The sequence below is a fragment of the Leptosomus discolor genome, chromosome Z (genome assembly GCF_034619465.1).
Source record: "Leptosomus discolor isolate bLepDis1 chromosome Z, bLepDis1.hap2, whole genome shotgun sequence".
NCBI lineage: Eukaryota > Metazoa > Chordata > Aves > Leptosomiformes > Leptosomidae > Leptosomus > Leptosomus discolor.
The window spans coordinates 81,809,305-81,826,912 of NC_141419.1; the positions used below are offsets into that span (position 1 = coordinate 81,809,305).

The 17,608-nt window shown below is 44.0% G+C and overlaps 1 protein-coding gene across 1 annotated transcript in view; it reads left to right on the forward strand.

Annotated features, from left to right (window-relative positions):
* The window catches only part of PDZD2 (PDZ domain containing 2), a 137,987-nt gene that overhangs the window by 88,002 nt on the left and 32,377 nt on the right, over nt 1-17,608 (forward strand). The window contains exons 6-8 of the mRNA XM_086479822.1: nt 12,544-12,655; nt 14,682-14,830; nt 15,428-15,547. Of these exons, the coding sequence (XP_086335948.1) occupies nt 12,544-12,655; nt 14,682-14,830; nt 15,428-15,547 (381 nt within the window). The remainder of the gene's footprint in view (nt 1-12,543; nt 12,656-14,681; nt 14,831-15,427; nt 15,548-17,608) is intronic.

Genomic DNA, 17,608 nt, shown 5'->3' on the forward strand with positions numbered 1-17,608 from the left:
AACACGCTCTTCTTTCCCCTCCTTTTGTAACTAAACTTCTTCAACAGTTTATGATCCAAGTCTTCAAGTTTTTATTTGCTCTGTTGAAGCCAACAGAGACTTTTGGGGGGAGGGGTATGGATTTCTGGCTGTGAACCGTAACTGAAGTTCTGATGAATAAGTGCTGCCAGTTGATAATCTCACTTGCATTCCCTTCAGGGCTGCATTAAGCAGAGATTAAGTGGATTATTGTTATTTATTTGTAATGTAGCAGCTCTCTGAAACTTCATCAGTGTTCTCGGCCTCTGTTGTATTGTACAGACAAAGAATAAAATTATGTTTGCTACTCCAAAGAGCTTGCAGGCTGGTTTTCCAGCAAGGGAAAACAGGTGGATTCACTTGAAGCTATTGTATTTTTAATTTTCTCTTCCTGTCTTTTTTTTCACCTCTTTACTGTGGGAGTTATAATAAATCTCTTAAACCTCTGGACCACTCAGATGTGATACTGGTTTGGTGATTTGTTCTGATTTTGTATTCTTGTACTTTTTCTGAGCAAAAGTCTGTTCCCCAGGACGTCTCGCACTGTAGTCTAGCTGATGCTGGTGTCCGCTTCATACCTGCCTGTTATCTCTGACTTCCTTTGAGTCTATGCTTATAACAGTCCTCACTCTCACATGTGTATCTACTGTGACAAGTTTTGTTATTTCTTCACTGTCTTCTCTTCTGTGTGCCTTTTTTGGAGGAGGAAGGGCAAAACAAATAAATTTGGGATGCTTAGCGTGCTGATGATGGTGTAGTGTTTGTATGCTAACTTGAGTGGGCAGCTAAGCATTCTTTTGGCTATCAAAATACCTTAAATTCTTCTATATATCATGTTTCAAGTTCTGGTAGTTTTTCATAAGGCTGTGGCTCAGCAATGCTTAAACATAAAAATCAATTTTGTCAAAACTTAATTGTGTGTGGCTTCAGGTTGCAGCTCCCCAGTGTTCCAGTGACTCTTTCGGCACATGCTAGGCATTAATCGTCATTTGGTTTGCTCCTGACTTTCCAGAAGGGCTCTGCCTCGTTTTCAGTGATGGCTTTTTTTTGTCAGGTGTTTCCTTTCCAGATTAACATAATGCTAGGGGAAGCCTGAGGTAGCTGAGGTGCACGCCACTGTGAAGACTCGGCTGCACGAGCCTGCCCAGAGCTTCTCAGCATGGACCTGAGTTTGGAGCCTTCCCCAATGTCTGTCCCAGTGCCACTGCAGCTGGCACTGGCATTCTTGCCCCTGATGGCAATAGCTCTGTGCTCTCGTAATGTGTCACTGAGAGACAGGAGGGGAATCACAGAAATCTGAGTACAATAAACACATTAGAAGAATACCAGTAAGAATTTTTTTTCTTCTTTTCTCTGTTTGTATTAAATTTTTTTCTGTGGGAGGGGATGTAATTCAGAGGGATACAATAAGTTATTAGTGACTCTTAGGACCTCTTCTTGTTTTGCTTAAGCTGTACATTAAATCCTTCCTCTTCTAATCTAATTGCTGTCTCTGCCTCGGGAGTGCAGATGGGGCTCTCTGCAGCCTGGGGTGGGCAGTCTATACACATAGACCCCTCGGCTCTACCCACAGCCTGATCCATCCTCATCAGATCAGAGTACCCTACCAGGAGAGTTGAGCCCAGCTGTGTGCCACCAGGCAGGATGTAGGAAGGTAAATGTATGGAGAAGATGAACTTGACACGTGGCTTTTATCCACCTGGCAAGATGGGGGGGGGATTTTTTCATAGCAAAGCTTAGGAGCTAATTTCAAGGACAGTATGAACATGAAGTATCACATGGTTTTATTTTTTTAACTATATATATATATACATATATATGTATAGTCATATAGATTATTGTGAAATTGCTTTGGAAAACACTGTTCTTTGCAGCTCCCACTCTCTGGATACTCAAGTATCTTCTTTTTCTTTCACATATATTCGATTATATTTATACTGTAGATGAGGGTTTACACTGTGACTGCTGACTAAAGCAGGAACTAAGCTGGACCAGTTTTAATCAGTACAAATAGAATTGTTTTAGGCTTCCAGGGTGGGTGGTACTCAAGGTCTGGACCAGGTAACTTGGACGGTGGTCTCAGTTTAAGTGTCAGACCTCTTAGATTTCAAACCAGTTCTCGACCCAGCTCCAGCCAGGAGTTACCTTTCTCACCACCAGTTTCTCACCTCTGACAAGAGGTTAATGAATTTTCTTGTTTACTATGCAGGGCTTTGTAGGGACTTAAAGGGATGCTGTCAGGTACTGGATGGTTAAGTAACAACAGGTAGTTCTGTGATTTATTGTCAGCTGAGGCTTCACTCTCATTTTTCTTGCCAGCATAGTGTATATCTAATTCTTGAGCAAGTGTAGAAGATGCTACAAAACTTACAGGAGCTCTTAGTGTTTGTCTAAGGTCTTGTTTCATTAACTTTACTGTGAATATAGTTCAGTGCTGGGTATTCAGAACCATAATTTATAAACCTGATGGACTTGCCATTAATGCCTTAGCAACAGGTTAGAGGCTGAACCAGGCAGAAAATGTAATCACTTGGAACTAAGGTATGTATTCAAATCTTCATCAATGTAGCTGGACCAGGCCCTGAGGAACCTGATCTAAGTTGTCTCTGCTTTGAGATGGGGGCTGGACCAGGGACCCCCAAAGGTTCCTTCCAACCTGGCTTACTCTATGATTCTGTGAAAAATAAGTTTTAAAAAATACTTTTTAAAAAAAAAAAAATCTCTTTTCTAGGAGCTGGATGTTAAAAATGTTTCCTGTGAGCAAGTTATTTAAAAATGTTAAGTTCTGCTCCAGTGATTCCAGCCAGGGAGATGTAATCTGAGCTAGTCAGCTTCCCCAGGACACAGCAGGAGAGTTTAGTGACACCTGAAAACTGTATTTTAAGAGAAATATCACTTGTAAGTCTTGAAAGTCTGTGTTTCATTAATAAAAAATTTCTAATAAAATATAATTTGAGCTCTGTTTTTACATTGTCCTTATATAAATCCCTGTTTAACATGAAATATCCCTAAAAGTTCTAACTTCAGTAAAACCTGAGCTGCCAGGCAGAAAAAGGATTACATTACTATCCTTAAAGTGCATTTCTTATAGAGCTAGGTCAGCCAGAATGTTCCTTAACTTCAGATATGAAATACCAGGCCACAGAGTCATGTTGTGCTAAGTTACCCTGGCACACTTTGGGGATTTTAAACCCTGCCCTCCCCAATCCATATTTTGTCTTGTGCAGTTGGCATTGCTATTTTAAAATGTCATTATTTATGTCCAGGTGAAATAGAATGATATGATAGTATTTGCCTTTGATGTTTTCTTTTTAATTCTAATTCACTTTTTGTAGTATTTCTATTGCTTGAAATTCAGCCTGTCACTGTATTGCTGGCTGGTGGAGCAACCTGGGAAACGAACTCTAGAGGGAAAGCAGGTCTGCGAAGAATTTGCAGTGTCTGATGAGTTTGGGGCATTTTGGGTCCTCAGACAGAGGCATGTGCCATTCTTAGTTGCTTCAAAAGTGTTTTGCATTTTTTTCTGGTAGTGCTATGTTGTTCAATATATGGTGATCGAAGTACTTTATTTTTGAAGCATTCAACTTCAGTGAGCAGCTTCATATTAATGTCTTGAAATTCCAGAAAGTTACTAAATGCGAGAAAAGGGTTTCTGCCTCAGGAGGTTTGGATCTGTAGTTGCTGGAGGCAAGGAGGGAAGGCTGGGGACTGTTCCTCTCTACTTTACTTAATCTTGTTGCTCTCCCCTGAGTATCTCCGCTCATGATGCTGGAGGCAGGTCCATGAGCCAAGTCTATTCCATGCAGAATAGAATTGTATGAAAGAGAAATTTCTTGTTTGGGAAAGGAGGTCATCATTATCTCTAGCTATTTGCGGGGGGGGGGGGGGGGTGTGTGTGCTGGGAGGCTGGGAAGGGAGGCGATTTGCATCCCCATGCCCAAGCTCACCATGCAGGCCAGCCCTGGGGGCACAGACTCCGGCAGCATCCCTGGCTATGTGAACCTCTGCTGTCCGGTGGCAAGCCCCTTTTGCTTACATGCAGTCTTTTTGCATTGACCTGAAGTGCTTACTGTGTACCACACAAGCTGTGGGCGCATTGCATGCAGAGATGGCCGTGACCCAGCAAGGTCTTGATCCTTGTACAAGTAACAGGAACAGGACATCTCAGGTTAAAAGTTTCTTGCATGAGCCAGGTTTCCTTATCCCTTATTCCTACTTGTGTTTTTTGCAAGACATGAAGCCAAAAGTGGATAAATAAACTTGTTTTGTGAATATAAAGAAATGCATTTGTTTTACCTCCCTCCCTCCCCATTTTTATTTTTTATCTGAGCCATAGTACTGTTCAGTTATTTACTGTCACGAGCCTTTCTGTCTTACCAGGGAATCCATACGTAATTACTTGTAGCCATGTAAGCATAATAAGGAAGAGGGTAACAATGCCATAAGTTTAAAAACACTCTTGGGGTCAAAAGTTCTTCTGGAAACACTGGAAGAGAATTTCAGAGAAAACATTAGCATTGAGAAGGAACAGGAAGCATAACTCAACAATTAAATGTGTGCAGAGCACGAGGAGGGACCCTCATTACTTGGAGAACTTAAGCGTTCGTTCCCATTAGGGCACTGCAGTCTTGAAAGAGGTTGCTGAAACACGACTCACTCCTCAAACTCCTACAGTCCTGGATGGCTGGAAAAAAGCAAGAAAAAGCTTTTGCCAGCAGAAATCTGCTTTGCAATTAAATGCTTTATTTGGCTGGGGGTTGGGGGGAGAAGATGTGAGGCTCAGTTGTGGGCAGCCCTTGTCCTGGAGAAGGGTTTAATAACTCCTTTCCTCTTCATTTTGAGGGCTAGCAATGTTTGCAGATCCTGCCAGATGACCCTTGGATGGGCCAGGTGAGGGCAGGGTCCAGCTGTACCTTAGCGTGGCGTGGAGCTGCTGCTTGGCTGTAAATGCTGCATTTATTGAAAGTCTGGCAGTACTGTACCTTGCTGATATACAGTCTTGTCCAGCATACCTGTGGGTCTGTGCCCTGCACTCATGCTGTAGCGGAGCAGACACACTGGGTCCTACAGTGCCTCCACATGCAAGTTTTTAGAGTAAATGTAGTTAGGAATTTGGGCAAGAGAAAATGGCGAAATATTTGGGGACCAGATCTTGTTTGCTCAGTGTGGCTGTTCTTCTTGTGTTGATTCCAGAAGCCATATCACATTAAATAAGCAATTGCAATTCATCTTGTTGCCGGAGGGGATGTTCAGTGATGGGCTCATGGTGGTGATGAGGCATTGGCAAGGGCTTGGGGAAGGTGTGGGCACATATCACATGAATTTGGGGAGGAGGAAGAGTGGTGAAAGGCCCCCAGGGGGCAGCAACATTGAATTACTGGTTTTCACACATTCTGAAATTCACCTGTCAAGGAGACATTAATGTGAATGTGTTCTTCAGGTCAGGAGGGGGTTCCTCAGCAGCAGTCACGTCTTTCCCTGTGCCTGGCTCCCAGTTTGTACTGCCTCTGTAAAGGCAAGCCCATGGAAAGCTCTTTCACTCAGAGGCAAGTTCTCTGAAGTGTTCCCTCTAGATGTGCTGCAGCCTACAAAGTGTGAAGCATCTCTTGCTGCTTGGGCTGGTGGAAGATAACCTTTCTGACTTTACCATAAATATCAGCATAGACAATGCCTAGAGTTACAAATTTTGCTCTTCCTATGTGATAAGTTTGAAAGCCAAGTCAGCAGAGTGATAGAAATGCAAGTTTATCTGCAGTACAGGTTCTGCATGGTCTTTGTTTTTGTGAATGAGGGTTTTTCCCGTAAAGTAGCAGATAGAGTACAGCCTGTCTCTCCTTTGGCTGTTTGGATAACTGCCAAGTTTTGAAGGAGATGAAACTGCCTTTAACAAGCTAAAAATAACCCCCTCATGGCACTGGAACAAGAGAGATGCTGTCACAGCCATGCGGTTCACATACATTAACAGAACAATGATAAAGGATGCAGGATTTGAGAGTTAATGTGAATGTCATGTTGTCACATCTGCAGTGTGTTTATCTGTGGATTCTTGAGCGTGTACACAGTCCAGTCTTGGTCGGTCTTGATTAAAACTCATTTGAGATGTGCTGTGCGTGAATAAATGTGGCCTATGTAGCATATGAGGCTTCAGATCCTCTATTCAGGTGTGAAAGACCCTTAATGCATACATATTCCATATCCTCTAATGTGCTTAGGATGATATAAAATATGAATCTGAAATCCAAAGCTCTCCACCAGCTGTGTCATGGGAACACTCTCTGCCGCTGTGGGTTGACGTCGGTATTAGGAAGATCTTGCTTCGTTCTCAGGAGAATTGTTTATTTTGAGGACTGTTTATTGCTTTGTCCCTCACTGTGAGTAGAAGGGTTGTCATTTAATTAAAAAAAAAAAAAAGGCAGAAGCCATTTCTTGTTTGTCATGATGCATAGGCTCCGGATTTGTGCTAAGACATGAACTGAGCGTTTATTAAAGAAAATAAGGAGGAGCTGGACCAGCTTTCACCCAACTCCAGTTCCATGTTTGTCTCCTCTCTTTACCAGAACCAATCTTCTGGGACCTGTCTGCAGCACATGGAGACATCTCGTGGACAACGACTAAACTGCATGCAAATGTGTCATGCTTTCTGATGTTTTAGGGGGGAAAAAGGATAACGTGTGGAAAGGAAAACAGCAGTGATCTGTGCATCATTTCAGAAACGTATGCCTTTGATTTACTTTAGCTTAGGAGCACTTTCTAGTGAAAATCATAATACATTGCAGAAGAAGAGTAATCTGATCCAAAAAGGATTGGGAACTGTTGAGCTGGGAGCCTCTTACTATTTCCAAGGCATGTGTTGTCTGTGTTATCTGTTTCTTGGAGAACTTAGCTGCATTAGCCATTTCCTGCATTTCTTCCTATTTAAAAGGATATTTTTAAAGTTCTGTCTCTTTGAAACCTTCCTATTTAAAAGGATATTTTTAAAGTTCTGTCTCTTTGAAACATTAATTTTTGCGACTGTTTGGAAACTCGAAAATGAAATCTGCTTTGCTTAACTGAGCTCTGAACATAGAATTAACATTGCAGCAGTGAGTCTTTGGAGCCACCACAGCTGGCATCCTGCTATGTGGAGAACCTGCCAGCATCCTCTGCGCCATGGTCAGCACGTTGGGGCTCCTGGTATCAAACACATTGAAGAAGGTTTTGGAATGTCTTGTACAAGATAAATACCGGTTCTGTAACGTGAGAGCAGCTCAGCTCTGCCCTAGTGCGTTTCCAGTCTTGTTTGCTGAGGGTGTGTGGGCAGATATTGCTGCTGACTTTGTGCTGGTGAGTGCCAGGTTGTTTCATTTGCAGGTTTGTGTGTGACTGCTTCATAGACTTGGTGAAGAGCAATAAAAAGAAGCATTGGGCGTTTGTACCTCCTGAGGCTGACAGTAATGCCCTTTCTAGCAACTGCTGCATTACAGAGAAGGCTTAGGGTGGCTTCTGAATGCAGGCATTCGGTAGAGTGACAGACCAGACATTCTTAGAGACCGCTTTAAAGGCTTTTGTTTTGTTTATTTGGCATTTCCACCTATTCAGAAAATAGGGCAGCTCCAGTTCGTGACTGTTTATCAGATTTCCTGATCTCCTGCTGCACATGAACCGGGAGTTTTCCAACACTTTCTTTTAATTAGGTAATGGAGGCCTCAAGTTCCCATCCTTTTTCCCTGGGCAGGAGGAAGCACAGGCTGAACCCAGTGGTACCGGCACGGGTAGTTCCCAGACGAGCTGCTGGGGAAGGTGGCCAGTGCTTTGTTTCACGACGAGTGCTAAATATAGCCCAGATCTGAGCTCTCCTGGAGCCTCGCTGGTGGAGCCTGCCCTGGCCAACCTGCAGAGCTGCTGTCTGCCTTGGCAGCTTCGTGCTGGAGGAGAAACCAGGGCACCAGATTTTTCTAAGATGCCTGTTAAGTCACTGAATTAGTGCTGACATGGAGGTGACATTCGTCCTCTTTTCCTTCATCCCTGGCTCCATTTGGATCTCTGTGCCATGACAGAGGGAAGCAGCAATGCAATGCCCTTTGAAAGAGGGGAGTCCTGAGCTGGCACCAAGAACGCTTAAGTCTGGGTTTAATTTGAACTTGTGCTGAGCTCCAAGGTTCAGCCAAGGGGGCTGTGTTCCAGGAAGGTGCCCCTGGGTGCTGCAGCCCCTGATGCGGTGTGTCCTGGCTCGTCCGGCTCGTTCCAGAATCTGGGCAGCTTTGTGCATACCCTAAAACAGAACAGTAAGATACGGAAAACTCACTGCTAGCCAAGATTAGAAAATCCATGTCCTCTGCATTGTTTGCAGGGTTAATTCTGGTAAATTATAGTGCTGCAGTTTGTAATTTATCTGGGAGATGGATTCAATTAAATTGAAAAAGAGATAATTTAAAAGCGAAGGTATTTTACTTTCTGTGCAAGGTAAAGGGGCCTGTGGAGTGCCCTGCCTATCAGATACATTTAAGGCTTAAAGCATGCTGTGCCCAATAAAGCAATAAATAATTGCACAAATAACTGGAACACCTAGAATTATAATAGATCTTGGAAGAAAATCTCTAAAACTTTTGGAAAGGTTAAAGCCTTTAAGGCATCAGCTAGTCTCAAGGGACTAGGAAGAAAGACTTTGTACAGGGACCAGGTGAAGCCAGGTTTGCATCAGGCGTTTTGCACTTTTCACTGCAGGGTCTGGTGCTGGCTCCTCTTGGAGACTTGTTGGGTTCATCCTGCTGGCTGCCCTACAGAAAGCGATGTTGGGGTGTTTAGTGATTAAATATGTTTGGGGCAGTGGTGCTTGAGGAAGAACTGTCCCAGCTGAGTCAGGGCTGAAGAAGATGAGGAATTACCCTGTGGAGCTTGTGCAGGGTTGCTGTGTGCAGAGGCACAGCCGTTCCTCTTTCACATTGCTGTTCTAGAGAAGGGCAGCGGACTTGCTAGTGGACTTACTTTGCCGGTACAGGTAGCAGGGCTGAATTTGGCATGCCGTCATTCTAATTCCTGCTGTTTTGCTCCCTAACTATCAGGTTAAACTTGTCTATATGCTGCTGGCTCTCCTCAGCAGAGAAAGCTGGCAGGCTGTGCCCTGCGGAGTCGGGTGGGCTCACTGGTGGGAAAGGCAGGAGCTTAGGAGCTCTGTGACGGCAGCAGTAAAGCAGTTTTCTTATTAAATTGTATCATCCCCTGTGTGCCGCCTTGTTTTCATAGATCAGCAACGATTGCCAAGCTGTTTGTGGTTAAACAATGTGCTCTCATAATCCTGCTCCTCGTCTTGCCTAATTAAGGGTCTGGTCACGCTGGAGCTTTGCCCGAGTGAGGACTCCGGGGGCAGTTGTTCGTTCTGGTGCGGTGCCAGGACCGTGTGTCCGTGATAGCGCCGTTTCCTTTGAAATCAATTGAGATGTCACCATTACTTGATCCCAGAGCTACTTAATGAACTGGCAAAATGGGCTCTATTTTTAGATCTCCCTCCAAACTACTCTGTGTGTTAAAGCTCCCCTTGTCCTTAATGCCGGGATGGGGTTGGGCAGGATTTACTGGTTTAGTTTAATAAGAGACGTACAGAACTGAAATAATAAGCTCCATTTCCTTGAAAGTGAGGAAAATTAAAATGGCATGGTTAAATCTGGGCAGCCGCCTTGAGACAGTAAAGCGATACATTTCACGTGTGGCCAGAAGGATAAGGTGGAGCTGGGTTTTTCTTCTTGTCCGAGTTACGAGAGAGCCAAAGATTACAGACACATGACTTTGGGGAGTTCTCGCAAGCTTTGTGGATTGGATTTCTAAGTGTTTTCTGAATAGGATAAAACGCTTGGTGGTTTATTAGACAATCTCAACAATTTAAAGAATATCTACTTCATTGCAGATGCTAGAGTGTCTTCCCCTACGTGTTTATAATTAATGTCAGAAAAGTATTTTTGCTAAAATAAGAAATAAACACAGACATAGGTAATTTAGATGTTTTTGTTTCTTATTGTAGTCTGAAGCCAAGTTGGATAAAGTAATTTCAGGAAGCCACTGAGAATGCCTTGAGGCTTTGCCTAGCATTGGTGTTTGCGCACACATGCCCTTATGTGGCTCATGTGGGGTTTGGGGGTTTGCTGTCTGTAGGCTCACAGCCTCCAGGATTGCGCAGCAATGAGGTGAAGGAATGGGGGTGCAAGGTTTTAACACAAGTGGCAATTGTCACCTGGCTTTCTTCTCACCCCACGAGGTGGAAATGTATGTAATGGCAGAATGTGTCTGTACTTTGCTGCTGTTGCACAGTCAAAATAAATAAAAGCAAAAAAAGCTCCAAACCAAACCCTTTCTAGTAGAAACACAAGGTGTACCAAATGCATCACCCTTGAGCCTGCACTTGGGGTGTAAATTGGCTGTGGCAGTGATGATTTCAGCATCTTTCTGTACACTGCTGCAAACTGAGTTTTTTTTTGCCCCATGCTCTGAGCTGGAGGAAGCAGTCCAGCTTTGGACTCACCAGGTGTAATTTCCCATGTCCATGCATACCTCAGAAACAAAACAGCTTTACAGCTCCGGACCTGAGCTGGGTTGTGCTCAGCTCCAGAAAAGTCAGGTTGAACCATCCCTGTCTGTTAGGGTGGTTAATACGGCATGCTGATGCATGGCTGCTTTGTTGAGGCATCCCTCTTGTTTTTCTTCATCCCTGTGCTTCAAATATTTCTCCACCACAGAGTTAACACTGCCCCTGATGATTTTGCACACCTTTAAAACCACCAGCTATGTGATTTTTTTCTGTGTTTGTGCAAATGGTTCCTACCTTTCTACAAGGAAGGCAGTGTCACTTAATACAGAATATTTTCTCTCATGCAGTAAATTCCAATATAACTTTGTGTGATCTGTGAAGTCTTGGCTCACTTCCAAACATTTCTGCTGTCTTCTGGGTGTCCCCGTCTCTCATCGGGAGAGTTTGTGATAGTTTGGCCATGGCCTAATTAATGGTGGTTTGGGTCTCTTGGGTGGGTTTTTGGATCTGGATTATTTTCTGGAACAAGTCCCTCATTAGGATGGCGAAATCATGCCAGGATGGTGGGTTTTTTCAGTCTGATGCAGTTACTTTCTTCTTCAGATGAATCTGATTACATGGAGCTGTGAGCTGCAAAGCAAGTGATACTAGAAGTGGACTCTGACGTAGTTGCTGCAACACTTTGAAAAATCAACAAGAACTAGCTAGGATGTGCAAACTATGTGTAACCTATGTGTAGCTGTTAATGTTGAAGGGGGGGGAATAAAAAGCAGTTTCCATTCCAGCTTCCTGTTATCTGCCAGTTTTGCATTTGCCTGAAGTTTTTACCCTGTGAACTGAAATCACAAAATCTATACTCTGTGCAAAAGGTGAACTTTGGCTTTCTTGGTTTGGGGATGGGAGGCACGTTCTGGGGAAGATTCTCCCGTTTTTAAGCTTGATTCGTGGAAATAGAAATTATTTTAACAGTAAGAGCTTTTGGTCATTTGGGTGGGATTTTTTTTTTTTAAACTGACTTCCAACTGTTTATATAGTACGTTATAAGCATAACGCAACCAGTAAGTGGCTGTATTGGTAATTTTGTCATCTTTGCCATGAGCTGTCTGAATAATGGCGCAGAGGATGCGCGGCGGGTGATGGGGTGAAAATGTAAAACAACAAAAAAAAGTGCGCACATGGGGAGCGTGTTGAGGATCACTGTGCAGCAGCACGTCTAGGAAAACGCAACTGCTGTAGCTCGGTAAAGGAAGCAGCGAGTGGAGAGGGAGCTCGCCAGGGTCTTCCACCACATGTGGGTTGGGGAGAATATTTGCCGGCTTTGCACATGGGCAGCTCTGCTCTTCCTGACCATGTGGGAGCTGGACGCGGGCGGGGGTGTCCATGCTGCTCTATGTTGTCACCTTGTATTGTCACCTGCATCTAGGCAAATACGGTGGGTAAAGACTCCTCCTGTCTTGGTGCATTTCCTCAGGGTAGGAGGGTTGCGATTGCATGTGTAAATTTAAGTTCAGCATTTCCAGGCTTTTAAGTACTTAGCTGTATAATCTTCATAACTTTTCATACATTCTGCATCGGCATTCAGCTCCAGACACTAGCAATAAAGTAACACTTCTGAAAAGTGGTTTTCTCTATGAAGATGTGATGTCTCCAGAAGCTTGCCGAGATGAACAAACTGCATTGAAAGCTACATTAAAATTATGTTTAAATGCATGCGGAGAAACCTGAACGAGGTGCTGTGGATGCTGGAGGTGCTCTGGGGGCATTAGTGTGGTACCCTGCAGAGGATCCCTGGCCAAACTGAACTGCATCTGTACCCATTGGTAAGATTTGCAATAATGTCCAAAGGCATTGCTGAAAATAACTTGCAGAAATGCATGCTGGCTTAATACAATTACATGTTTTGGGGAAAAAAAGATTATATGCTGTGGAATTTTCTGTCCCTTACTAAAAATGAGAGGAATTCTATCAACTTCTCTGGTTTACAAGTAAATAGGTTTTGTTTGTTTGTTTATTTTATTTTTTTTTAGGTGATGGAAACTGAGAAGTCTCAAGATCCAGCTTGTGCAGAAGTGTCCAAAGGAAACAACCAGAGTCCAACTCTGGGAAGTGGCATACTGAAATACAGAAGTCGATCCCAAGGTAATGGTGCCCTGGTAAAAGATAGCAATAATAGAATTTTTATGTTGTGTATTTATTTTAGCTCTCTAAAAGTGAGATATTATTTCTTTCCTTTGGAGAGCATATGAGTTTAATTTGGAAGGAAAACCCCAGCTGTCAGGTGTTTGCATTCAGCCTCCTGAGTTGAACTATTGTAAGGACAGAAAGATGAAGCAAAATTTTGGAAGCTTCTTTCTTTTTTTTTTGTTTCTTTCGTTTCTTTCTCTTCTCTCTCTCTTTTTAATGTTTACATTACCTATATATTTCAGAGTGCTCTGATACTGATGTATGTGTGGGGGACATGTTTCAACACGCCATCACCAAAATATCCATTATGGCGAATAGTCCCCAGATTTTCTATTGCTTTGTCCCCAGTTCTTAACAGTAACCTGTGTGGAGAGTCCGATCACGTTCTCATCCCTAATACTTGCTGAGGCTCCCTCCCTGTGTGTTCACGGTAATTTCCATTTACTCAGATATTTTTAGCATCCTCCCAGGAGCTCCTCTGCCAGTAGCCCCTGTGGCTGTGTGTTGGTGGCTTATTGGGGATCCAGCCATGTTCCCCTGAGTGCTTATGCCTCTGGGCTGTGGGTGAGCCTGGAGCATCCCCCAGCCTGGTCCCAGGCCTGGGCTGCAATGTGGGGAGGGAGGCTGCATTCAGAGCTGGGCAGAGAACACAGAAGTATAACTGGTCCCCTAGAAGAAGAGAGGGGAGAGGTGATGGGAGAGGGTTAGTTGTAGGTGCCTGGAGGGTTTGGAAGTGAAAGAAGTGCCAGGATGCCAGGTCCTGCCAAGAGAGCTGTCTTGGCGGTGTGCAGCAGCTGCTCTGTGTGCCTGGGGAAGGGGAGCTTTAAAACCAGAGGTAATTTCACACCCCAAAGCGGGAAGCAGGTTTAAATTACACTCTGGGCAGTGGGTACAAGTTCTGCATGGGTGCGGTGCCAGAATTGCTTTAATGCTGAGGGGAAAATGAGCAGCTGTCCCAGCTCTGTGCACCATCCCTCTGTGGCACTGGCAGCGATGCTTGCACAGCCTCCGAGTGAGGAGGAGGTGGCAGAAATCAGGTTTGGGGCTCTCCTGGGTAAATTTGCAGTGAGTTTGTCTCAGCCCATGGCTTGTGATCCCCATCCCCAGAGTAAGGACGGGGCAGTGAGGATGAAAGGAAAGCAGAGCTGCCCCTTTCTGTGGCAGCTCCAGCTTAACACTGGTTTAAAGTAATTTTAAAACCGCGTCATGAACCCGAGCTTGCGCAAATTTGGCCTGTCTGTGTCTTGGGTTTTCATCTGTAAAATAGAGGTTAATGGCCCTTCCCTGCGTAGTGGGATAATGGCAAGGATAAATGTGTGGGAACTGCTGTGACTGTGGGTCCTGTAGGGACCTCGGAGAAAATGAGAGTTGGAGGAGCCCTGGTGCAAGGAGTGGGCTACTCAGCGGCTAATTACAGGATGTCCTTCAAGACAAATAATTCTGTTTCTTAAGTGAACTCTGCACTCTTCTCCTCTTTAAGACAACTAGGATCATTGCCAGAAGGAAAGAAAATAGCATTTATTTGGCACATTTTTCCTTTTTACATTCCAGAAAAATTTCCCTCAAAGTGACATGACACCTCCAGAAATGAATACTGCTACAGTGTCAGGTCTTTTAATTTTAAATAAATGAAGCTTGAGAGCTTAGTGCACTAGCAAGTGCCGTTGGGTGAGAACAACTGAATTTCTTTTCTGTCCCTGAGCTACTGGCTCAATTATCTTCTGCTTTTCCTTACTACCACAAGTGACAGCACTGAGGAGTTCAGCATCACTGAAAGATCGTAGAAAACCTGTGACAGCAGGAAAAGTTTTTAGTTGAGGATGATCAAAACTAGCTTCTAACTGCCCATTCAGGAACTGTGTAGTGTTTTTTTTAAGGCACTGTTTAATTTGGGGTTTGCAGGAGGTGATTATTGCATGCTGGTGAGAGGATAAAGCAGCTCTGAGATGTTTGCGGGACATGTTTCTGTGGTTTTCCCTAGGTGCTGGATCCCGCTTGGAGTCTGTAGGAGAAGATGATGAGCTGACAGTGGAAAATGGTGAATCAAATTATGAAATAGCTGTGAAATATTCTCGGGGTGGAAGAAAGCACTCTCTGCCCCAGCAGCTGGAGTCGGCGGGAGCCAGGCAGGTGGGTAGAGAGGCAGGGCTGACCCTGAGCACCTCACTGTGGTCAGTCCTTCAAAATCTGTCTGGAGCCTGTAGAAACAAGGGTGGTGAAATAAGGCCATGTAGGTACATCATGGGAACCTAAACCAGGCCTGGGCACCAAAATGGGATGTGTTGTTCATCTGTGGAGATGTTCTTTATGCTGAGGGTGGTGAAGGGGGTACTTGTTGCTGAAGCCAGAAGTTCCTAAGACTGATTTTATGAGTTGCAGTTCTAGACATCTACGGACTTAAAAAAAATGAGGTAGGCTTTTTTTTTTTTTTTTTCCTTAGCAGATAAGGACTTCAGTATGTCATGAGGTTACCCTTAATCTTTTTGATTTAAATTGTGACTGGTACATTACAAAATGATCCCACTGTGCAAAATGTGGGAAAATTACTGTGGCAAGATTCACTTCGACTGTAATGAGCTAAGATTTCATGCCTTAGACATTTTTCTGAATATATCTGTAAGATCCCCCACTCCCTCTTCGCCGACACATGCAATTTTCCTGGTATGACATCCTGGTGCCTGTGCCAAGCAATCAGAGTGACTTCCCTTGTTTGCTGATGTTTGTTAGGACTACCATATTGTGAAGAAATCCACCCGTTCCTTCAGTGCTGCTCAAGTGGAATCTCCATGGAGACTGACCCAGCCGTCCATCATTTCCAACATTGTCCTGATGAAAGGACAAGGCAAGGTGAGGATTTCTGCACATGACTGGTTTCTAACATGTAGCAAGAGCTGGCATTTGAGAGATGTCTCCCATACCGGGGACTTCCAGCAGCTCTCAAGGTAGCCAATGATAATCATAATGATAAGCCTATCCCATTTAAAATGTAAATGCTGAAGTTACACCTGCAAAATACGGGAGAAACAATGTTCATATCATGCACTTGAAGTGGGGAGGCTTTCATTCTGATGTGATGCATCTGGTCGTTACTGAGATATCAAATATTAATAGTGAATCTCTAAATATGTGTGCTTATGCGAAGTTGATGCTGCTACAGAAGAGTACCTGTTTGCATGCATATTTATGGACAAGCATATTCTGTCTTTGTGGATACATTTAAAAAAAATAAATCACTGCAAATGAAGCATTAAACCCAAAGACAGGTTCCTGGTTGATTGCTTATCTAAGAGCACTGAATTCTCTGGGTCAGAGAGTCCTCTTTTCTCCCCTCAGTGATGCATTTGCACATTTGCTGGCTACCAGCTGGCTGAATGCTAAGGGAGAATAGACAAGCATTAACCTAGGTTTATATTGTTTTCCCTAATCCAGTCCACACTAGTAGTGGAGCTGTCATTTAAATATGCTAAAAATATGCATGCCTTTTTCTGAAATACTCTTTAAATTAATCAGATGGATATGTTTTGGACTAAAAAGAATTATTTTGGCTTTCAAGCTCAAATACAAAACAAATCCCTTGTTGTGCTGCAAGTTTAGCAAAGAGTTAGAAATAGTGACCTCTCTCGGTAGATTGCCTCACAGTTGCTGCAACTCTCCTTGTTTTGGGAGCTCTAGGTCTTCCATGAAATTTCCAAGTAAATATTTCTTCATTTTTCTTTTTTTTTTTTTTTTTTTTAAACACCATTTTTCTCATAAGAGTTAGATTATTTCTCCCTGTGGGATAAACCACCCTCTCCTGCCTTTCTGCAGTTAGCGCCAAGGTGCTAGGAAGCAGTCGGGAGCAAGCAGACTCCAGTGATCATGAACCACCTCAAACAGCTGCTGTTTTGGGTGCCTTCCACCCACTTTCTGAGTGGTGACCTCTGTTAGGGGTTGCATCACGTACAATGTGTGTGGTTGGATTTGCTTTATTATTTCTATGCAGACCTGGGACTTGAAAAGTAGTTCCACAGGGTTGCTGTGTGTTGGCAGCTTGGAGCCAAGTGTTTGCCCTTGGTTTTTCACCTGTAGTTAGATCTGTAAGGGGTGCTTTTCTGCTATGGAGTGGCAGTGCTTCTCCGGGAAGGTGGGCTAACGTAGGAACCGCTGTACTTTGCAGCTGTATTTCTCCCAACCCTCCCCACAGAGCTATGGGGAGACCTGCTGTGTCTGTGCAAGGTAGTGAGTGCCAGGAGCCTCCTGCTTTCTGTAGGTTGGTTTGCAGTTGATAATTGCACAGCAAACAGGTGAGTTATTTTGTGTTGCATGGGGAAGCTAGGATGCTTCCTTTCTAGAAATCAGTAATGTCTTACCAAATTAACTAGAAGCTCATAATGTGGTAGTCTACTTTATATTCATGGATTAAAGCAAAAGAGCTGGCTGTTGTATTGGGTTGTAAACACAGTGTTAGCGCCTGCCCTGGCAGCATCCCTCAGCTGGAGAGCACTGCCCAGGGCGCTAATAATAACAGCCATGGCTTCAGATCACTGAAGCACAACAGTTTTCCACTTCCCTTGTCCACCTGGTCAGTGACTTTTCTCTTTATTCTGTAAAATACATGTACAGCAGTGACAAGAGGAGAAATACGGGGACGGGGAATGGGTCAAGGAAGTGATTCAGCTGGGAAATAACTCAGCAGAAGGGGGAGAGGTTCGTTCTGCTGTGCTCATCCGTTCCCTGATCAGCCTTGTGAGACAGTCCCACAGCCAGCCGGGGCAGCACAGGGGCAAGAGCTAACAGATGGAGCCCTGGGGAATGTATTGATCTAGATTTATTTAAATACAACGTGGTACATGTCTTCAGAATAATTAAAAATGTACATGTGCGTGGCAGCCCCCCCACGCCAGCCCCCTTCCAGCTACATTCCCAACA